Raw genomic sequence first — 23,811 nt, 5'->3', positions numbered from 1 at the left:
ATTAGTACTATGAATATATTCCAGCAATTGGGTCCTTTTCATGCTTATTTACAGACTGTCACGATAACTGTTAACAAAATCGATCCTTTAAAAAAAAAAGATTTGTTTCTGGATTTAAATATGCTCGATTGGTGAGCATTATACCATATAATTATAACATATAATTATGGGACAAGTTAGAGGACCCTGGGGATTTGAGCAAGGCCTCACTCACTTCATAACATGGTCTTATGCTCAAGGCAACAACTGCCAGTATTATGAAATGATTATATGCTGCATGTGAATGACTTCAGTCTGTTTCAACCTGACACACTGGTCACCGTAAGAACCAGAACAGCCATGCCATCCTCTCGTCCATAGGTGATTTCTGCTTTTCTCTTCCCTGCCAAAAGGCCCTTGCTACAAGCTACAGACCAGAAAGGAAGGCTTCTGAAGAAATACCAGAGGAGCCTCAGGCAAGAAAGAACCAGGTTCTTGAACAGCCTCGTGGGTACAGGACTCGGGAAGGCTGACCTTGACCCACGGGCAGACACACATGTCGGGATGGACCAAGGAACTGTGTCTGGATTTCCAGGACTCTTCGTCTAGAAGAAGGCAGTGTTGTAAAATTGACTGCTTAACCCAAGATCAGGGGGAAAAAAAAAATCATTAAACTGGTATGAATTCATCTCATTGTGGTTAATGATCTATTTTTAATAGCCATATAAGAAAAATCCTTTTCTTTCTTCTCGATCTAGCTCTAACCCTCAATTCAACAGTTTCACAGTTTAATAATTTATAAACTCAGGTGAAACATTCATTCAATGGTATCTTGTTCCAGCGTACCCCTTCAATTCAGAAAATAAAAATATAACAAAAATGTATTACTACAAATTATAAGCTAATCTATCATCAGGTAAACTTAAGAAAATGATTATGCAGGAAAAAATGACATACTGATCCTGATCTACAAATAACTAAAAATGATGGGTGAATATTATGCGAAGTGCCTCTAAAACTGCTTCATTTCTTACAATTATGCTATTTATATACATTCAATAAAAACTGTCTTCCTTCCACCAGGATACAGTGAAATAAATTAAATAACCATGTCAAAAGTCTCGGGGCGCCTGGGTGGCTCAGTCGTTAAGCGTCTGCCTTCGGCTCAGGTCATGATCCCAGGGTCCTGGGATCAAGCCCTATATCGGGCTCCCTGCTCAGCAGGAAGCCTGCTTCTCCCTCTCCCACTCCTCCTGCTTGTGCTCCCTCTCTCGCTGTTTCTATCAAATAAATCAAAAAAATCTTTAAAAAAAAATTTTTTTAAAAGTCTCATTGAATTCATAAGCTCAGCCTACAAGTAAGGAACAAGGACTGAGTCTCACATGTGGAAACTGGTCTGTTGCTTCAATACCCATGGAATCCAGCCTCACAGGTGGTAAAGATGTCACTGAACAGCAACAAACTTGAGGAAAGAGGAGGAGGGGAATTGGATGGTTTCTGGGTTCTGAACTTGGATGACAAGGTGACAAAAACCCAAACCCAAAACAGACCAAAAAAACCCACTCTGGCACATAAAAGTAAATGACAACCCTAAGGGATTTACAAACCTCAAGACAGAAGTTAACTTTTCAGGCCTTAGTGTTATGATTCTAGTTTTGCTCACCATACCAAAAAATGACATTGTCCATGTGCCCATGTAAACAAAGCATTACGTTAATGATGCTGAATCACAAAATTGCTAAGCAAACTTCTGTGGTCAAATCTCTGTCCTTTCAGACGGGGACCCGACCACAAGGAGGGCCTGTGGAACGAGGCTGGCCCTGTGCCCTGCATCCTTCTAAAGGCACCACATCCCAGAGTCAGGACAGGAAAAACAAACAACAAGAAATGCTGTGCTCTGAGATAAACCAAAAATAATAGGGTCACGGAAACAACATAAACCCTGGAGCATTTCCTGTAAGTTAGAGAGAATCTCTAGTAAAACAACTCTATCCCTGACTTTAGCAATGCTGACTGACGATGTCCTAACTTTTGCAGATATGATAATGATGTGAGAAAATTGCTAGTTTTCCACCCCAGGGAGACTAATCATAAACTTGGTAACCTTAACAATTCTGTGGGCTTTTTTCCTTTACTGATATATCTGGTTTGGTTTGGCGTTGTTTTTTTTCCTGAAATCTCACTTCCTGGCAACTTCTTGGCAAATAAACTTCTCCTTTCTAAATGGTTTAGTCTCTGACGTCCCTTCACGAAGGGAAAGAAGAAAACACTCTGAGCAAATCCCAGGAGCCCCATCAGAGATATGCTACTCCATCGTTCCTACTGGCCCATGCAACCCCACTTACTTGCCCAGCACCCCTACCACACACACACACTGTGCTTAGTGCAGCTTTCCTTCCCAGCAAAGTGCTGCTACAAAATCTGATGCCTCCCACACGCAGCTCCCCCAACTGTCCCCGGGGGTCACTCACCTTGACAGAGTTGTCCTGACTGGAGGTAGCAAGAACGTGCTCAATGTCTGGGTGCCAGTCCAGGCCGTGAATTTTGGAGAGGTGGGCTGCGAGATACTCCACTGCCGTGCTGGGTTTCTACAACAGGATGGGCACTGAGTGTTGTTAAGTTAGAAAGAACTCCCTGAGTGTCTACCACGGAACAGTCTGCTGGGGGCTGGATGGCGACACAAACACACTACCAGATCCTGTCTCTATCCTTAAGAAACTCCACTTTGTTTTGTTTAAAAAAACAAAACAGAGAAAGACTTCGCCAACCCTCCTTCACGCATGCTCTGTATTCGGGCCTGTGAACCTGATTTCGTCCCGCTCCAGCCCCAGGCATGGCTTTAATGAAGGATACAGGGTAGTGGGTGCTCCTTCCCTGAGCAGTGCAGTCTGCAATCCCTGCTCCCCTTCCTCCCTATCACCCAAGAAGAGGGGCTGTGACGTTCGAACAGACCTCACCTCGAGACTGGATGTAAAACCACCAATCTTAAAGTAATCGAGCACCAAGACCCCCAAAGAGAATGAACACACATCACAGATCACAGAAGATAACTAGACATGACTAGTAAGCTTATATAAAACAAGCAAACTCGGGAGGAAACCGCAGAAATATAAAGTCAGATTTTACTAAGCTATCAAATTAGAAGATACTTGTAAATAATACTCAATGCTGGCAAGGCTACATTTGTCACTGCTAGTGTTTATACAAAATAGTACAACCTTTTGGCAAAAAACTTAGACAATTTTTATCAAGCAACTTAAAATTTTCCCTTCTTAAGAGAATACTGAAATTTCACAAAAAGCTTTAGATAACAAAAGATGTTCATCTTGATGTTATTTGGAACACCAGAAAACTGGAAACAACAGTAAATGGGGAATAATTAAATTTTAGAGTCAATTATAGTACAGCTATCTGACATAATATGATATAGCCACTAAATGTTGGACTTAGGGATTATAGCACAGGGAAAATGCTATTAAATGGAAAAAGTATGCAAGACCATGTATGTGATAGGATAAACCATGTTTTCTAAAAAGCACAAGAAAAGAAAACACCAAAATGTTAGCATTTGTCTCTGGGTAATGGGCCTATAAATGTTTTTTATTTTCCCTTCTACATTTTCTACAAAGAGCATCTATTACTTCTATAATCAGCGTTGGTCTATGAGGTTAAGATCAGTCTTCAGAACCAGCCTCCCTGAGTTCAAATCCCAACAACAAACAAAGCCTCAGTTTACTCATCTGTAGAATGGGGATAAAGATAGCACTCACTTTAAAGACTAGTTATAAAGAGAGTTCTTAGAACAATGTCTGTGCATAATAAACGTGTAGTAAATGTTACTACGATTCGTCACTGGGGTGTTTGAATGAAATCCAACCTCGCCACCAATACTGTACTTTTTTAAGCCTCTGATGCTTGGTGTCATCAGTGCTACTTGACACTGGAAAGTGCCAGAGAAGTAAAAATATGACCTACAAGTTTTATAATCTATCTGAGCAAAAGCTGTAAGTATTAAGAGCAAAAAAAAAAAAGTTAAAACCCTTTGAACAAAACAGATAGAATTGCTGAGGGAAGTCAGGATTCTCAGTGGACCAACTGGAAGACTAGGGAGGAATAGTTTGGCATCTCTTTCTGCAAGATAAGGAACACTACTGGTTTTCCAATACTAGTTTGGAAGACAAGTCCTGATAGGATTTATGGCTAGATACCAAATGGTTTATTTTTGCCTATGGCCTGAAAACAGTCTAAAGCAAGTCTGCATGCATGACAAACTAACCAAGTATTTTATTTAAACCATTTACTATATTTAAATGCTATGCTAGTGATGAAAGGAACAAAACCAATCGCTACTTTAAGAAATCAAGAGAGGACACAAACAATGAATCATGGAACACTATATCTAAAACTAATGATGTAATGTATGGGGATTAACATAACAATAAAAAAATTAAAAAAAAAAAGAAATCAAGAGAGGGGAGAATGGCTATTACAAGACAGGACTAAGCGACAGAGACAAATACTAACACATAGAAGACGTACCTGTCTAACCCCTACTTACAAAATCACCTTCTCACCCAAGAGCCACGTAAGGCAGAGGGCTTCAGCCAGCACACGCTTCCCTAGCAGAATGTGGCACCCAATCCAGCAGACTCCCCATCCCTGCTTCATTTCCCTCTCCTCTGCCCAAATGTCTGACCAACTCCCTGCCACAGGGAAGGGACGGGGCTGCCAGAAGCCGTGCTGAGAGGTGACAGCACCCGGGCTAATAGTTTCAGGAAGACTGAAAGTGCGTACTTCCCACAGAAGCTGAGGAGCTCTAGCCTCCAGTTTCAGAAAGCAGGAAGCAGTAGACACCCCAGATCTTACAAAGTCGACTGCCAGTCGGGTATGGGGCATGGGGGTATGGGGGAGCCTTTGCCCGCATCACTGTTCTCACTGATGCCAACAAACCAAACTCTCAAAAGACTCTCTGTGGCAGTGGCAGCCCAGGACCCTGCACCTCTTCCGTGCCCATCAGTTACACAGGCTGTGAAGGAAGAATATATGCTCTGCAGGCTCTTGTGAGGCTGACGGGACAGCTGGATGTCTAAGGGAGGATTTGAGGACCCTAAGTACCTTGCCTCGGTGATTTATACCAGAAATACCCAGGACGGAATATGTCCTAGAACAACCAGTTTGCGCTCTGCAATCTGGGGCAGGGATAAGAAGCCTGCTGACCATTCTAGAATAGTGTCTAGTCCCCGGGCTTGACCTCCTCAATGACATACTCACTATCATTATCTTCGTTTTGAAGATAAGGTAACTGAGGCTCGGAGAAGTGTAGTGGCTCAGCTGATATCATAATTAGGAGGCAGCGAAGTGGGGCTCTAACTTAGGTCAGGCCCAGTTCATTTTCTTAACCACTGATCATAATATTCTCTATCTTCCTTCAACATCAATTTGATCAGGAAGCAAATGTCTTCTGGTACTGTGATCTTAAGATGGCAATTTGCCGCAGTGCACAGGGCACCCTGGCCTCTCAAGATGAGTCCTGCTACTCACAGCATCCTCCTCACACCCCCTGGGAGCGACTAAAGACCCACTGGGGTGGGAGGGAAGAGATTACTCACCCGTTTGTCCCATATCCGCACATCCCCATCATGACTGGTGGCAAGGCAATTAGCATTCTTTTTATTCCATTTGACCTGTGAGGCACCGGCTGCAAAGAAAAAGCAGGGGAAGAAAGTGACTGCCCTCAACCCCCCTGGCACCAGAGTAGAGAACATCCAGGGGGCTGGATAATGAGTTCCAGCTGAAGGCGAACAGAACCCTTCAGGTTTCTACGACTACACCAGCTCCACCGTTAAAGAGAAAATGAGGCCAAAAAATAAATGAATTAACACATTGGAACAGGATCAGAGTCAGCTAATTGAGGAAACAGTCTCACTTAGGAAAAAACTCTACAGGTTACCTCCACACAGAATCAGCAGGGAAACATGGTTTCTCACGAGCAGCTCAACATGGCTCTGTAGTTGGTAACTGATTACCCATCACACAGCCTGGCTCTTCATCATCCCCAGCGACCAGCCTGGCGCTCCCACTCAGAAGAGCCTCAGCTCAATGCCTGCTCCTTCCCACTGACTCACTCACTTTCTTACCTATTTAGGAGGGCAACCTTGGAGAAAGAAAGGTTCCTGAACCTCAGCTGAAGAATAAGCCCCTGTGTTGCCCAATTCTGCCCTCAGAAGGATCTGTGCACCATTTCCCTCCTGCACTCTCTCCTCCCAACAGTGGCTGCACGTGGCCACTGGCCCTGTATTAAGTCAGGAAACAGGAACGTGCCCCGCACTGTGAACTGAGTCCTTTCCCCACTCTGCCAACACAAAGAGGTAACAACAGTAACGAGGGAGCTATGTGAGAGGAGACATAGCGTAAGATGCCAGAGGGGCTGAGACCTGTGGAAATCTAGGACATATCAGCACTTCTAGCTCTTAAAAATAACCAAGTTAATTAAGTTAAACCAGAACAACACAATGGCTCTCCTTCCCATCTCTTCTTGTCCTTGCTCAGGCCACACATATTTCTCCCTTTGGGTGGGTGTTTATTACTGGGGACATCGTCGTGGACCCAGGGCTATGGAAGGCAACCTGATCCAAGAAGTCTAGAGTGGAACTGACACAGCAAGGACTCAGAATCTAACAGGAAATGGAGTTAAGACCCAGAAGTTACCGTTGCTTGGTTTTGGTGAGGGTATTTGTTTGTTTGTTGTGTTTTTTTGCTTGAGACACAGGGCATCTTAAGTCACCTAGGAATGAACGGTAGAGACCCCTAAAGGAGGAAGCTAGTGTAGGAGACCCAGTTTGTTTGCAAGAAAGGGTATCAGCTAGAGGAGAAAGTGAGTAGGAAGAGCCTGCCCCATTTCCTCAAGACAGATTACTCAAAGACTTCCAAAAGAAATATACTTTCCCCAGTGTGGGGTCCATCAGACCATGAAGACTTCCAAAGGGAAGGAAACCCCCTAATTCAATCTACTAGGATCGTGACAACAGAGTCAAACAGAGTTCCCAGACCTTTGGTGTTCTCAGAGAATACTCTGAAGCACACACAGGCTCTTACTTCTTCCTACCCCAAAGGTAGAAACAACGCCATAAACAACTGGCCAAGGTTGCACCTTCAGGGAATGGTAGATCAAGCAGCTTACCAAATCCACAGCCTCTCACTTGCCTCTTTTCTCCCAGGGCAGCTGTGCTACCACTGAGAAATCTCACTGATGTGCAAAAAAGAAGTGTCCCACCTCTCTTCTTTAGAGGACTTACAACAGAAGAGAAAGTAACCAGAGCAAGTAGGCTGAAAAAAAGAACTCTTTCTTTTTATAGCTCCTCTACGACCAGCCTAACTTAGAAACCTCTAAGTAGAAGCAACAGAATCCCAGGGAGGTAACTGAGGCATTTACAGACTATTTGTATTTCATTCAGTTGGATGTCCTCTGCAACCATGTCTGTGGGCCATCATGTGTCTCAGGTCATAAGTGCCTAAAAGCCAAGGTGGCGGGAGTAAGGCAGGCGGTGAGGGGCAGAGCAACAGATTTATTTAAGCACTTAGCCCAGAGGCACAGATGCTTGATCCCCACCGCCATTTAACAAACATTTACAGAGCATCTCCCCGGGTCAGACAGGTGGTCTGACCTTGGTCTACAGCACTGAACAAAACAGACATGGTCCCTAACTGCCCAGAACAGATAATCCACCTGCTTAATACAGTCGTGATGCTCAATGTCTTTAAATGATGAGGCATGGAGATGTGAGAGAAAAAAGAAGAATCATGTAATCATTTTGGAGCAAACACCAAATGTGAATTCAAACGTACCAAAAAGATACAAAGGAGCAGGATTTAAGAGACAGACAATGTATATTTTTAACAAGGATGCCAAAATACAATACAGATGGGCACCTGTGTGGCTCAGTCGGTTAAGCCACCAACTCTTGGTTTCGGCTCAGGTCATGATCTCGGGATCGTGAGATCGAACCCAGAGTTGGGTGCGCTCAGTGCAGTCTGCTTGGATTCTCTCCCTCTCCCCATGCTTCCCCCCACTCTTTCTCTCTCTCTCTCTCTCTCTTTCCAAAAATAAATAAATAAATCTTCAAAACACAATACTGATGACTGGGCTTCATCACTGTAAGATATACCAGTTCTATGTCCAAATTTTACTCTCCATAAATATCCCATAACAGCCCCAAAGCAGAATTCTAAAAACAGTCAATTCCAACTGAGCAATGAAAACAGGGGGACCAGAAAGTAATTTCAAAGTTTCAGTACATCCACATTAAATGACAACATGGGGACACAATCGGCATAATCTAGATTATGGAGAAACCACAGGACAAACAACCTGGTTTCTTCAATAAATAAACCTCAGGAAAAGAAAAATAAACCAAAAAAGGAGAGGGAGAAGAAACCTTACCAATTGTAAAAGATGAGAAATATATCAACCACTTATAAGTATGTTTTTTATTTGGATTTTGACTTAAATAATTTGTAAAACAACAACTGAGATTAGGGAAATTTGAATATCGCTTAAATATTTGATATTAAAGAGCCACTGTTAACATTTTTAGGTCCGTTTATGGTATCGTGATCATGTTTTCTTACAGGATTCTTCTCTTGTGGAAGTATCACTTACTGAAATACTTGTTGAGGAAATGATATGACACCCAGGACATGCTTCAAAATAATTCCTTTTTGTTTTTTTACTCACGACCCTGAGATCAAGACCTGAGCTGAGATCAAAAGTCAGACGCTTAACCGACTGAGCCACCCAGGCACCCCTTCAAAATCATTCCAAAAGAGATGGGAGTTGGGGGTGGGAAAGCGGGAAGAGGTAAAGATGAAATAAATAAAACTGGGTGGACGGTGACAGTTGCTGAAGCTGGATCGTGAACATAAAGCAATTTCATCTTCTTCTACTTTCATACACGTTTGAAATTTTCCACAATAAAAAGTTTAAAAACAAACCATTTTGGCTCCTGTCCTTGAATCCTAAAATAAGTTCCTGACCATGCTTAGCACTCCTGACTCTAACTTCTGAGGCCTAAAATCCCACCCACCGAGCCGGGGACTGGGGCAGGGGCAGTCCCCGTGAGAGAAGGGATGGAAGGAAGGAACTGAGCCGAGGGGGGGAACAAATACTCACCTACAGCGGACAGCGCAACTGTGGGCTTCCTTGTGTCTCTGGAATAGAAAAGTCAGAGATCAAATGCCCGATCCGTAGGCCACCATCCACCTGGGACTTTCTACCCTCTGCACACAGTTCTCCACTCCCCTTTCAGTGGGTGCTTAGAGTTCAGAGGGAACGTGAGGGCCTTAAAAACAAGGGTAAAGAGAGGCCTATCTCCCTTCAGGGACAAACCTTCTCAGCTCCTTCAAATGAGACTGAGGCTGAATTTCAAATCACACAGTTGGAGGCACAAAAAGCAAACTACATGACTCGGCATGGCCTGCATGACCCTGATGCAGGGGTGGAGGAAGCCAAAAGAATCCCTTCCTGGTGCCATTTCTCCTGGTGGCAACGAAGTGACCGTCATGGAGGCTTAACTCTGCAAGGACCTTCCCAGCACACTTCAGAGCTGAAGTAAAAAGCTACCCTCACATTCGCAGTCGCTAGGAGGTGGAAGCAGCCCAAGGGTCCATCGACAGATGAATGGATAAACAGAATGTGGTCTATACATACAAGGGAATATTATTCAGCCTGGAGATGGAAGGAAATCCTGTCGCATATGGTACAACATGGATGGACCTCGAGGACATTACGTTAAGTGAGATAAGTCAGTCACAAAAAGACAAATATTGCATGATTTCCCTTCCACTTGTATGAAGTATCTCAAGTAGTCAAATCCACAGAAACAGAAAGTGGGAAGGTGCGTAATGAGTAGTTTTAGCTTTGTAAGATGAGAAAGTTCTGGGGATCTGTCGGGCAACAAGGTGAATGTATTTTACTGAACTGTACACAAGGTGAAGATGGGGGCGCCTGAGGGGCTCTATCGGTTGAGCGACCGACTCTTGATTTCGGCTCAGGTCACGATCTCAGGGTCATGATACAGAACCCCGCGTCGGGCTCTGAGCTGGGTGTGGAGCCTGCTTGAGATTTTCTCTCTCTCTCCCTTTTCCCCCTCCCCCTGCTCTCTAAATAAGTAAATAAATAAAATCTTTTTTAAAAAATGGTGAAGATGGTAAATATTATGTTTTGGGTTTTTTTGACCACAATTAAAAACAAAAACAAAACCCTACTGCTGGATAGAACGGAAGACTCTCAGAGAGAGAGACTCCTGGATTCACTACAAGGCCGGAGGGCAACTTCTCCACGAAATGGTAACGTGACAGAACTGGGCATCCACGCAGAGCTAGGAGGACCGGATGGCCAATCTGCGGCTCACGCTTATTATCCAGAAAACCTGAAAAGGAATCATCCGTTCAGTGTCCCTTAATCCTTAAATTATGAAAACAATTATTTCACATCAATGAGGAATACTGTAACCTAGCCTCGTAGCTCCCTGGAGTTTTGTGGGGTTTTTTTTGTTGTTGTTTGTTTGTTTTAAAGATTTTATTTATTTATTTGTCAGAGAGAGAGAGAGAGAACACAAGCCGGGGGAGCGGCAGGCAGAGGGAGAAGCGGCAGACTCTTAACCAACTGAGCCACCCAGTCGTCCCCCTGGGGTTTTGCTTTTTTAAGAGCAGCCCCGTTCCATCTCCCCCGGATTTTGTGCCCCTTCCCCGCTCGGCGCTGCCGTGAGACGAATCACCACCGAGGCACTAACGCGAGCGGGATGCAGGTGAAGTCAGCCGCGCACACCCTGACTCGCGGTCTCCCTTTCCCTGGTCTGCCCACCTCTGAGTAAATCATCCCAGAGCCACTGCCATTCGGGAGCAGAGCAGTCTGCTGAGGGGAGGGGGTCCCATCTGGGGGACTCTACGGACTATACCCCCTGGTTAGTCCCCTCAAATTGTTACGGCAAAGGGAACTTTGCTCTACAAAGGGAGAAGGGAACAGATGTTCATTAAGAACTTACGACAGGCCAGGCCCTGGGCCGGGTGCTCCTTCGCTCGTCACTTCCAGGAGGAGTAACCCTGAGAGGTGGCTCTCAGTGGCGCTTACAGGCGGGGGATGGAAGCCTCACCAAGAGCAAAGCAGATAGGCCTTAGAGCACTCACTGCCTGCTGTAGCTATGTGTGTCTGTACCCATCAACCCCCCCCACTGTCACCTGTCACTTCAGTTAAACTTCCGCCTGACTTCCAAACGCCAGCACCTCTGTTTCTCTGCCAGAGGGATTCCCCTGCTTGCTGAGGCCTGCTTTGCACACCTCTGTGACGGGCCTAAGGTGCCAGGGAAGGGAGGCCCCAGGGGGCAGGCTTCAACCAATGACTGACAGGGGATGGCACCCCCACTTCCTTAGCCCTCGAGGGTGGGACACCTCTGAGGAGGGAGTTCTGCACTAGCACCTAGCAGTCCCCAGTAGGAGTAAGCGCCACCTGTTCACAGTGGTACCTACAGTGGGTAACACGCCCCCTACCTGTAGCCTTCCCAGTCCTGTCTCTCTTCTCCATCCCCCACCAGCATTTCTGTCACCTCCTAAACAATGTGCTTGCCATGTATCCTCAACTCAGAGTGTGCATCTAGGGGAAACCACACTAAGACCCCTGATCTCTAAAACAAAGGTCCTAGATCATCCCACAACCTGGCGGTTTGGCCTTTTAATTGTTCTTACTTGATATCCCAAATGTAGATGTAGGTGTCCACGGAGCTGGTAACCAGGAGATCTGGCTCAAACACGGCCCAGTCCAAGTCGCTGGGAACACGAGAAATAAACAGAACAACAACGAAGAGAAAAAATTCAGAGTTCAGAGTCCAGTTCCAAAGCACCAGCAGATTTAGTTTCTTGTGGCTTCAGAGAAGTCACCATTCATGGGACTCCTTAACATGACTTAGGGCAGCAATCTCCAAACTTCTTTGGGAATGAACAAGACTTAACTGAGCTTCAAAGGAAACTTTCAGGTCCTTCCCCCTGTCATCACCAGCTATACTGTCACCTGCTCCCAAAAAAGAAATGGAAGATTTAACTTCAACACACACACACACACACACACACACACACACACACACACACACAGAGCAAAAACACGAAGTAATTTTTGACTTATCATTCTCTAAATCAGATTCAACCACAGGTACCTTGAGTAAAACCAACATCTCTTAAAGCAGTGGCAACCTGCCACATTGCCATGTAGCTTTCAAGACGGGCAAGTCCTCCCTACCCAGGTCCTCCCTCCTAGAAAGGCAGTTCCTGTGCAATTAACACAGGCAGGGGGTCTAGCCTTTCCCAGCACTTCCTGGGTCAGCGTCCCCACTCCTGCATTCCCTGCTTGCTACTTCCCAGGAGGAGTATTCCCCAGCCAGAAATAGTGACCTAAGGACAGGATGGATCAAGGGACACTCCAGAGGCCAAGGCCACAGGCAGGAGGCGACCGTGCAGCTGGATAACGGACTCTGCTGCAGGAGCTCTGTGTGGTGCCCCACAGCTGCCGGAGAAAGAGCAAAGGGCTGCATCCCACTGTCGGTACTCCTGGGCCGACTGTGAGCGAAGCGATTCTGCTGGCAGAACTGTGTCTCCCTCCTACAGCAAAGATCTGCTCTAATCCTTCACTCCAGACTGGGCTGTACCTGTCTGAGTGTCTCCTGGGATCAGGGTTAGCGGTTACACGAATGCTGGTTCCTAAATCCTGGTTGCTCTTCGTTGTGAGGGCCATCACTACCATGAACGCAAAGGACCCGCAGCCACCCGCGGCCAATGCAACACAGAGGGTCAAGCCATGGAAGGAGGATGGTGTCTTCATTTCAGTTCCCACGGGACGCTGACAAAGTGAGACAGGTCAGGAGCTGGGGAGGGCTGGTGCCTACCTGATGACCCGAGTGTGGCCTTGTAAGGTTGTGCCAACTTCCCCGCTGCCATCTTTCCACTTATAAAGGTCGACCCGCTGGTTACTCTGAAAAGAAACAAGGGAAAGAAGGCAGCCAGGAGCACATGAGAACACATGCTCTCACTGCAATCTGCCTAGGGCTGAGAAGAGGAAGCCATGGAGAAACCAACGTGCATGGCAGAGATCCTACACACTGACTTCCTTACCAAGCCATCAGACGTGAGTACGCTTAGCATCTGAGCCAACCTCAGCTCAGTACCCAGGTCCTTAAAGGTTAGTGCTGTCTTCAAAGTGAACCCACCCTGGGGCGCCTGCGGGGCTCAGTCGTTAAGCGTCTGCCTTTGGCTCAGGTCATGATCCCAGGGTCCTGGGATCGAGCCCCGCATCGGGCTCCCTGCTCCGTGGGAAGCCTGCTTCTCCCTCTCCCACTCCCCCTGCTTGTGTTCCTGCTCTCGCTCGCTCGCTGTCAAATAAATAAATAAAATCTTAAAAAAAAAACCACAAAAAACCAAAGTGAACCCACCCTGAACAGACAGCTACACTGAAGCTACAGACCCACTACTGAGCACGTGAGTGATGGGTTATGGCGATGTCCCCTGGCCGACAGAAGGACCACCTCCCAACGCGGAAGGTCACACACCCATCTCTCCAGCTGCTGTCACACCAGATGTTTTTAGCGCACCTTTCCCACCTATCAAATGCCTGGAGTCCTTCTACCACACTTTAAAAACACATATGCACAAGAAAGAAAACAGAACTAACACCAAAGGGGTGTCCTAGGAGGCAAAATTATACAAGATTCCTTGAAATATGCCTATACTAAATTTCTTAAAGGCTTAAGTAAAAAGACACAGGAAAAACCAGCCAGAAGAAACCACACTACAATAGGGAAAGGAGGAAAGAAAAAACTGCATTTCACTAAAAGAAACAACAAGCCAGCAAAATATTTAAATATCATGAGCTTATGAAAAACACCAAAAGTGAATAAAAACGATAACTGTCTAATTACTAAAAGGTATCGAATAATTTCTGAACTGATACATAAGATGCAAGTACATTAATATCTATATATTACCAGAAATGTCAGTTTCCAATTCCAAACCTGCGTTGGGCTCTGTGCTCAGCAGGGAGTTTGATTGTCCCTCTCCCCCTGCTCCTCTCCCTGTCTAAAATAAATAAATAAAACCTTTAAAAAAAATCGTATCTCTGACAAAAGTCTAGTATCAAGAATATATAAAGAACTCTGACAACTCGGCAGCAAAAAGACATACAACCCAATTCCAAAATGAGCAATGGACTTGAATAGACATTTCTCTAAAAAAGGTCTACAAGTGGCCAATGGGCACATGAAAAGATGCTCAACATCATTAGTCACTAGAGAAATGCGAATCAAAACCATAGTGAGACACCATTTTATACTCACTAGGATGGCTGTAATTTAAAAATTAAAGAAAAAAGGGGTGCCTGGGTGGCTCAGTTGAGCGTCTGCCTTGGGTTCGGGTTGTGATCTCGGAGTCCTGGGATCGGCCCCTGTGTCTCCCTGCTCAGCAGGGAGTCTGTTTCTCCCTCTCCCTCTGCTCCTCCCCCTTGCTTGTGCTCTCTTGCACACCCTCTCTCTCTCAAATAAATAAGTAAAATATTTTTAAAAATAAAAATTAAAGAAAAAAAAAACAGAAAACAACAATTCTGATGAGGATGTAGAGAAACCGGAACCTTCGTCCATTGCTGGAAGGACTATAAAACTGTTCAGCTACTGTAGAAAACAGTCTGATCGTTCCTCAAAAAGAGAAACACAGACTTAGCATATGACCCTGCAATTTCACTCCTAAGTATATACCCAAAAGAAGTGAAAACAAGTACTCAAAGAAGTACATGTACACACATGTTCATTTCTGCCTTATTCACAACAGCCAGCCCAAAATGTCCACCAGTGAATGAACCGTTAAACAAAATGTGTTATGGCCGTACAACGGAAGAGTATTCGGCCATAAAAAGGAGTAAAGCACTGATTCATGCTACAACGGAGATAAAGAAGGCAGAGACAAAAGGCATGTATTGTATGGTTCCAATTATAGGAAATATCCAGAACAGATAAATCCACAGAGACAGAGCACAGACTGGTGGTTGCCAGGGGCTGTGGGGAGGGAGAATTTGGAGAAACTGCTGAATGATAAGGGGTTTTAATTTGGAGTGATGGAAGTGTTTGGGAACTAGAGAGGGGCATGGTTGTACTACATCGTGAATGTAGTAAGTGACATTAAATTGTCCATTTTAAAATGAATGTCAAAAAAATAAAAAGAAAAAAGAAAAGAAAAAAAAAGAAAACAATTGTCCAAAAAAAAAGGGTTATCTCACCACTTATAAACAAATGTAGTGTTAATCCACTCGGGCCAAGTACTGACTGGTCAGCCTGAAGCAGTGGTTTCTAATCAGGGGCGATTTTGCTTCCCAGGGACATTTAACAACGTCTAGAGGCATCTTTGGTTGTCATGAATATGGGGAGGGCAAGGAGGAGACGGGGACTTGGAGACAGAGGCCAGGGATGCTGCGTGATCTCTCACAATGCACAGGACAGCCCCTGCCACAAAGAATTATCTGGCCTAAGATGTCACTAGTGCCAAGGTTGAGGACCCCGGGACCAAATGTCAAATGATCAGGGGCTGAGGGTGAGAGGGAGAGAAAGTCCTAGAGGTATAAGCCAACAAAAAGAGCATTGTTCCTAACATACAGGAAAAGGGTTGGGAATGGAAAAGCAGGAGACTGGCCCTCCCTTCTCCTTCGGAACAGTCCCCTAAACCAGCTCCACCTCAGACGTCTATGGTGAGAGTCAGACAGTCAGATTCTATTTTGGAAATGACAGGGAAGAGCAGCTTTTTGTTCCTTCTGAAGCTGACAGCGTTGCTCTTCTTTCTTTTTCCTCAGACGCTTTCCTCTCTCAGACTGTCATTTCTGGTAAGAACAGACCCAGACAGCGCCGTGAATGGTAGCATCTCCTGGATGATAAGATGGGTTCTTTTAAATACCGTCCTCCCGGCCCAGTGCAAAAGGAGCCAAAGGCGTAGATTTCTAATTGTTCTAGGAGAATAGGATGCTAATAGAGAATCTGGCGAAAGATCCCAGAGATGATCTAGCCCAGATCCTTTTTCAGTCATGAATCCCTTGGAAAACCTAATAAAACGTATGCATCTTTTCCCTGGAAAAATTCACACATAAACAGGAACATAAAATCTCAGGGGGTTAGCTGATCTAATGAATCCCAATCAAGACAGAATCCCTTCCTTTGAGTGGAAGGGTGTGTGTGGAGTCCTCTGATCCCTCTGAAAGCGATGAACATCACAGTCACTGGCCAGTTACCTTCCTGCCAGTGAAAACAGGTTCTTATCACACACAGAAATGGAGGCATCTACTCATTTCCCTTTCAAAATCTGGAGCCACAGAAACACAAGATCCAACACCACGGGTGCCAGCAAATCTGCTCATCACATCTAGAAACACACACATGCACGCATGTGTATATATATGTCAGTAATTTGCCTCAATCTTGCTTCTAGAACCATCCATACTTCTTCTCTGCCTGAGAAGTGATGGTTACATTCTCTTTTCTACATAGAACATAGACCTACCGGCCCCAGCTCACACTTTCAAAAGCCTTTTCCTGTACTGCTTAAATGAGCTCACCGAAGCTGCAAAATAGTGTGCGAAGCTGTCATGAGGGTTCCACTGCACAGCTCCAATGTCCCATTTGCTCTGGCGAGAGATCTTTCGGTGACCTTCGAAAGGGGCATCTAGATTAACGATGTATAAGAACCGGCGGCTAGGAAAACAACATCAACATTATAACGATGTAACAGCATTAGCATTAAGACATTTGGAAAAGTACATTTGGAATTACATATGGTTTGCAAACAGTGCTCAAAAAAACCCCAGATGTGTATGACGTTCATCTACTCGGAAAGGCATACGACAGACAAGAGGGAGCCACATCCCTGTGCAAGCCTGTCTTCAGACATGGCCTTCCCCCTGGATCCTTGGAAGTCTGACATCTGCCCACTGGACTCAGCGCCAAGCCTCTCTGGTGTTTCCCAATCGCCCCACTAGGGTTGGTCCCTGAGTCCGCACTACTCCCACTATGCGGTTTGCTTTGTGAGGGTAGCATTTATCTCTGTAGTACAACTACTGATGGTAAGGCTTCGGTCCTGAGCCAACTGGGTGGAGTAGGGACCGTGTCTCCAATCTCTGCAGGTCTCTCCTCACCAGGCACAGTGCTCTGCATTCAGTAAACGTGCGCTACACACATCACTCATCTCTTGGTCAACTATCCAGGAGAAAATCTCAAATTCCCTTGCAAGTTGCCGACCTGGTGAAAGCAACTAAATTAAGTCTGTTGGGAAGGAAATAGTAACCAATAAAGTAATCGTGAATATAACATATTAAGTGCTGATAATGTTTAAGGTGCCAATCAATATAAAGGCTCTGAAAACAGGAGTGTCCTACGTTCACCTATCTTCCCTTTGCTTTAAGTGAAAAATCCTTGGTGTGTGAATCGACATCTCAGCAGCCAGTAGTTGTCGTTAGAGAACACGCCAAGCTCCTGGGTATCACTGAGGATAGGTGGGCTCAGTGATGAAGAAAAAGATTAATCATCCCTGCTCAGAGGAGATAGGAAATGCAAGTTAAAATGGCACGTCAAACTCAGCAGAAACCCGACAAGAGAGGCTTAGGGGGGAAGCAGGAAAACACAGGCAAGACCCAAATTCACAGAACTTCCGGAACTTCTGGTGCAGAACAAAGATCTAGAATCTCTGACCCCCTCTGAAGGAATCACCTGATCCTGTAGCAGGGAGGATAGCATCTTTCCATTAGCATCAACAACAGGAAAAAAGGCAGAGAGCTATCCATGTGGGGCGCGAGTCAAGAGGGAAGGTCAGAGGCATGACAGAGCAAAGGGAGAGCCACAGAAAGCAAGCACTTCAGGATAAACACATCTGATCGAACATACATGTGTATCTTCATTCCTCCATGAAGACCCACGAAAGTAAGAGTAAAAACATAAAACACAGAAACCCCCAAAGACAAAGACAGAGAGGAAGTGAAGAGCACAAGGACAAATGGTAACTGATGGAAAGAAAGCAAACACCCACGTGCCTGCAAAGGGGACGTGAATGAGAGGGAAGCTGATTCACGCTGCAGAACCCAAGCGAGCCCAGGAGCTGGAGGCTTCGGCCTACGGGCAAGGGGAACAGAGAGGCTACAGAACCAAACGCAGAACAGAACAAGCATGGTTTGAAAGAGCACTAAGGAGAGTGGTTTATGCACACCCCAGAGAGCCAGGTGACCACCTCTCCTTCACCCGGCTGGAGGGGAGGACATGCTTTAGAGAAACTACTTGAGGGGAGCCCCAGGCCTGGGACAACAGGCACAGCAGTGTGTGAGGATGAGGAGCTGTACTTAAAACAGGGCACTGAGGTGGGGTGTGAGGCCTCCCGGCCTCTGCTCTACTCAGTACTCACAACACTGAGCTTTTGTCTTGAGACAACGACAAGTGACAAGAGGATTCTTCTCAGGGGAAAATGACCAGCCCAAGAAAAAAACAAAAGCAAACAAGTTAACAACACAGAACCCAGGAGATAACAACATCTGGGTGCCCACCAAAAAAAGGGGTCGGGTTCCCACCTCATCTCCCTCCAATGAACCCCACCGTCACACATGTAAACTGATCACTCTTTGACAGTAACAGAAAGCCAGTGAGTATCAGTCACCAGAGGAAACATGAAAGACAGGCACCAACATGATCGAAAGAAAAAAAGGAAATAAGTAGTGCAGAGGAAAGAAGAAACCTAGAATGAACATTGTCAGAGAGGTAAAAGAAGACAAGGTAAAGAACAGAGAACAAGAGAGAGCTCCTGGAAATGAAAAGCATAACCGAAATAAAGAAATCTGATCGAAGAGTGGGAAGTTAAAGCTGAAGGAAACTCCCAGAATGCGAAACAAAAAGGACCAAAAGAAAATTCACATAGGATATCCAAATCGGACTAGGAGCAGCTCCAGAAAGAATGAGAGCAGGAAGTAGAGGGGCGGAAATTACCAAAGACGCAGTGCAGGAAAACTTCTCCAAACTGGAAGACACAGACTTCCAGAATGAAAGGGTCTTCCAACAGTGCTAAAAATTACTCTGGATCTTAATCTGAATGGGGATCGATTTGTAAATTTACTTGAGCAGTTCACTTAAGTACATACTTTATATATTTTCAGGTTCAATGTAAGAATATGAAATGGTGAACCTTTAAGATTATGTTGAAAAATAAGATGGATATATATGTATCTAAGAGCACACCAAAACAGGAATGCTTGCCTGACTTCCAGTGAAGTGATCCCATTCCCTCCTAGGATGCTACAAATAACAACAGCCACATCAACGAATGCAGAAAAGTCTAACATTTGAGACACAGTTATCCCTTAGCACCTCTGTATTTTATGGTTGTTAATATGACGACACGATGCCAAGTATATATTACGTTTCTGTTTAGATAAAACAAGGAATGATGCATAAAAAAGAGGGGCTCTCCAAGTGCCCAGCACAATGAATGAAAAAAAGACATACACCAAGGCAATCACAGTAAAAATTTCACATACCTGGAGGTAAAAGTAACACTAGAGACAAAGATAGCATTTGAAAGCTTCCAAAGACAAAAAATAGGTCACATACAAAGTCCAGAATCAGAATGGTATAGGACCTTTCAAAATTACTCTGAGAAAAGAACCCCAAATACTGATTCAGCCCAAGGGCGCCTGGGTGGCTCAGTTGGTTAAGCGACTGCCTTCGGCTCAGGTCATGATCCTGGAGTCCCTGGATCGAGTCCCGCATCAGGCTCCCTGCTCGGCGGGGAGTCTGCTTCTCCCTCTGACCCTCCCCCCTCTCATGTGCTCTCTCTCATTCTCTCTCAAATAAATAAATAAAATCTTAAAAAAAAAAAAAAAAAAAAAAAAAATACTGATTCAGCCCAAAAACTGTTATATAACTAAATTGGAAGGAGGGGGGAGGTCATGTAAGGGACACACAGAGGAAAATAAAAGTGCTAAATCCTCATCTATTTTAAGAAGTCAATTTGTTATGGGGCACCTAGGTGGCTCAGTTGTTAAGCATCTGCCTTCGGCTCAGGTCATCATCCCAGGGTCCTGGGATCGAGCCCCACATCAGGCTCCCTACTCAGCGGGAAGCCTGCTTCTCCCTCTCCCACTCCCCCTGCTTGTGTTCCCTCTCTCGCTGTGTCTCTCTCTGTCAAATAAATAAATAAAATCTTAAAAAAAAAAGAAGTCAATTTGTTATATCTATGATGGATAAATCAGGATACCGAGTATATGTGTACTATTTGGAACAATGGAGGCAACCCCAAAGAAAAAGCTAAAAGAGTCTCAATTAGTTGTTTCTAGTGAGTGGGATCAGAGGTAAGGAAAAGGTAAGGTAGGATTCTGCTCTCTGACAATATAATCCTTGTAATGCTATACTGACTTTTTCAATTATATATATGTATTTCCTTGATTTTAAAAAACCAGGTTTAGGGGCGCCTGGGTGGCTCAGTTGGTTAAGCGTCTGCCTTTGGCTCAGGTCATGATCCCAGGGTCCTGGGATCGAGCCCCGCATCGGGCTCCCTGCTCAGCGAGCAGGGAGCCTGCTTCTCCCTTTCCCTCTGCCTGCCTCTCTGCCTACTTGTTCTCTCTCTCTCTCTGTCAAATAAATAAATAAAAATCTTTAAAATATATATATATAATAATAAAAAACCAGGTTTAAAAACTGAGTAGTTAATGAATAATATATCCCCAAAACCACTGACTTGCACACTTTAAATGGGTAAACTGCATGATCTGTGAATTTTATCTCAATAAAGCTGTTTTTTTTTTCCTAACTGAGTGCAGAGGCGGCAGTAAAGAGACATACCAATTGCTCCTTATCTGTGCATCCAGTATGACATAAGAAAATGGTAATGGTAACTGTCTCTGGGGAGGGGGTCAAAAGGAAGGAGGAAAACTTACTTCTCACTGCATAGCCTTTTTAATTATTTAAATGTCTGCTACATTTAAGGTAAATTAAAATATTATTTCAAAATAAAACAATGAAATAGAAGATAATTCATTAATTTATAAGTGGGTTCAGGGGCGCCTGGCTGGCTCAGTTAGTAGAGCATGTGACTCTTGATCTCCGGGTTGTGAGTTCGAGCCCCATGTTGGGTGGAGAGATTAGTTAAAAAAAAACTGATAAATGGGTTCATAAACAACTAAGTTAATGAAAATACAGCAAACTCAGAGAGGTCGTGAATATGACAGGCGAGGGGAGATTCTGGCCATTAAGTGGCAGCACACTGGTACCGTGGCGGAGTGATGAGCAAATGCTGGGATGGCGCTTAGTTGCCAGAATCTTAAAAATGCTGGGCCAGAAGACACCACAGAAATTATGTAGCTTGATTTCTTCATAACGAAATCAAATTCCTTCACAAGAAAACCGAAGTCCAGGGAGGCCGAGTGGATAAGTGTCCTGGGACTCACAGTAAATGGCAATGCCAAACTAGGACCCAGATGCCCTCAATCCTGGTAACTACCTGTAAGACCACAGCAGACCTACAGAGTCTGGGCAATACACAGAAAACTGCAATTCTAAGACCAAAGTACCAGTCACTAAAATTTCAAAGGAATTTTACTGCTTACATGTTAGGGCAGAGACAAAAATAAATGGCAAACAGGGCGCCTGGGTGGCTCAGTTCGTTAGGCGACTGCCTTCGGCTCAGGTCATGATCCTGGAGTCCCTGGATCGGGTCCCGCATCGGGCTCCCTGCTCGGCGGGGAGTCTGCTTCTCCCTCTGACCCTAACCCCTCTCATGTTCTCTCTCTCATTCTCTCTCTCTCAAATAAATAAATAAAATCTTTAAAAAAAAAAATAAAAAAAAAATAAAAAAAAATAAATGGCAAACAATCCCTATAAGTACCCCCCGAGGTCACTAGGAGAGCAGAACAAAGCCCTATGACCACAATCCTTAAAGAGAAAGAGTATTTTCCAACTTCCCAGAAACCTCCTTATTTGCAGTTTCTTCCCAGAAATCGCAGCAGGGGAATGCTGCAAGCTCACTTACCCGGAAAGCACAGCATGCTGCCCAAGACGGTCCACAGACATTGCAGTTGCCTGAGAGAGAGAACACACGTTCAGTTTTGCCCGCGAAGCCAGCTTAGGTTGGAGAAGACACGCAGGTAGTCACCTCAGGGTCTTCCTCTTCCTATGGCCCAGCTAAGTCCCCAGCTGGCAGGTAGGATCCGTTGCTTACAGGGGACGCTTTTACCCCCTTCTAATCCTCACCCAATCTCACACTCACCTGCCACAATAGGGTGGTTGCTATCTGTTCCCCGATACCAGGATTACCCACAAGCAAGCTGGCATATTCTAAATTGAGAAGACATAATCTAAGACCCTTAGGGAATCTAACTACCTCAGAGCTAACGAGCCCCTTCCAAGCAAAACTTAACCTAGGACATCACACATGCACACACACACCACGCCACACCACCCCACCCCTATGCCCTTCCAAAGGCCATGGCTCCTCCTCCAAGCCAAATGGCAAGTGGTAATATTCAAACACCACCCGTGCTGAATCTATGGTCATAGTCTTGTTATTGAGATGCTCAGCTCCCATTTAATCTGAGATTTCTAGCACATTCTAATGATTTCCATTTCCCAGGTCTCCCGGTTCCCAGGGAGCACCATCTTTTCAGGATCCAATGTCCAATTCCCAAAAGACCAGACTGAATCAAAAGAATCTGCATTCAGCTGAAGCATGAGGCTGACTTTAATCATGGCAGCTATAGCCCTAAATTCTCTTATTTGGACAAGTCCAAATCCTGCTGCATTCTCAAGACATTACTGCACACTCTCATACATCCTCAGAAATATGTCACAGGTAATATCGGGGACGAGAAGCCAGAGCGCTCTCACTGGAGGCTAAAAAGTGATTGTTATGCATCCTTCATCCCACTAGAGTCGTGAGCAGAGAAAAACACAGCTGGAAAGGCAGGCAGTGAATGAGATGCAATTTCCACACTCTTCTGAACAATTTAGAGACAAAGGTATGAAAGAAGGCAAGATGGTACCTCCAACTAGAGGTAGTACAATCTTTCTAGAGGGTGTGTGGTAGACAGCATCAGAAGACGGCTCCAATATTCTGGGATTTAGCAGACGTGATTAAGGACCCAAATCAGTTGACCTTAAGATATAGAGTCCTGAAACAACCCAAATGGCCATGAGCAGGTGAATGGCTAAACAAAACATGGTATACACATACAATGGCCTACATACTATGGTATGGATGAACCTTCAAAATATTACGCTAAGTGAAACAAGCCAGGCACAAAAGAACAAATATTGCATGATTCCACTTACATGAGGTATCTCAGGTAAATTCATAAAACCATAAAGAATAGAGGAGGCAGGGAGTGGGGAATGGGGAGTTACCGTTTAATGAGTACAGAGTTTCTGTTTGAATTTTTTTTTTAAAGATTTTATTTATTTGACAGAAAGAGAGAGAGCACAAGCAGGGAGGGCAGCAGGGGGGAGAGGGAGAAGCAGCAGAGAGCCAGATGCAGGACTCAATCCCAGGACCCCAGGATCATGACCTGAGCCAAAGGCAGACGCTTAACGACTGAGCCACCTAGGCGCCCCCAGAGTTTCTGTTTGAGATGATGAAAAGTTCTTGAGGGTTGTGGGGAGACAGAGAAGCCCAATCCCATCAGCCCTTTAAATCTAGGTCTAGAGGTCAGAGACAGAGGCAGTCAGAGATTCTAAGGGTGAGGCATTTAACGTGAGGAAGATTTGCTAGCTGTGGAGAAGGTGGGACCGCACAGCA

General features: G+C 45.0%; 1 protein-coding gene across 4 annotated transcripts in view; it reads right to left on the bottom strand.

Moving 5' to 3' along the window:
- WDR59 (WD repeat domain 59) overlaps positions 1–23,811 on the bottom strand; it is an 83,604-nt gene that overhangs the window by 44,622 nt on the left and 15,171 nt on the right. For 3 of the 4 annotated variants that reach the window (XM_036088095.2, XM_036088094.2, XM_078063095.1), the window contains 7 exons: positions 22,051–22,100; positions 16,607–16,742; positions 12,909–12,994; positions 11,719–11,799; positions 9,149–9,186; positions 5,589–5,677; positions 2,451–2,567 (listed from right to left, as the gene is read on the bottom strand). In XM_036088095.2, coding sequence (XP_035943988.1) covers positions 2,451–2,567; positions 5,589–5,677; positions 9,149–9,186; positions 11,719–11,799; positions 12,909–12,994; positions 16,607–16,742; positions 22,051–22,100 — 597 coding nt within the window. The remainder of the gene's footprint in view (positions 1–2,450; positions 2,568–5,588; positions 5,678–9,148; positions 9,187–11,718; positions 11,800–12,908; positions 12,995–16,606; positions 16,743–22,050; positions 22,101–23,811) is intronic. The other variant, XM_036088099.2, reaches the window with a different exon arrangement.

The sequence above is a fragment of the Halichoerus grypus genome, chromosome 15 (genome assembly GCF_964656455.1).
Source record: "Halichoerus grypus chromosome 15, mHalGry1.hap1.1, whole genome shotgun sequence".
In the NCBI taxonomy this organism is placed as follows: Eukaryota; Metazoa; Chordata; class Mammalia; order Carnivora; family Phocidae; genus Halichoerus; species Halichoerus grypus.
Note: the sequence above shows the minus strand (reverse complement) of the source record. Positions and strands in the feature narration are given on the sequence as shown.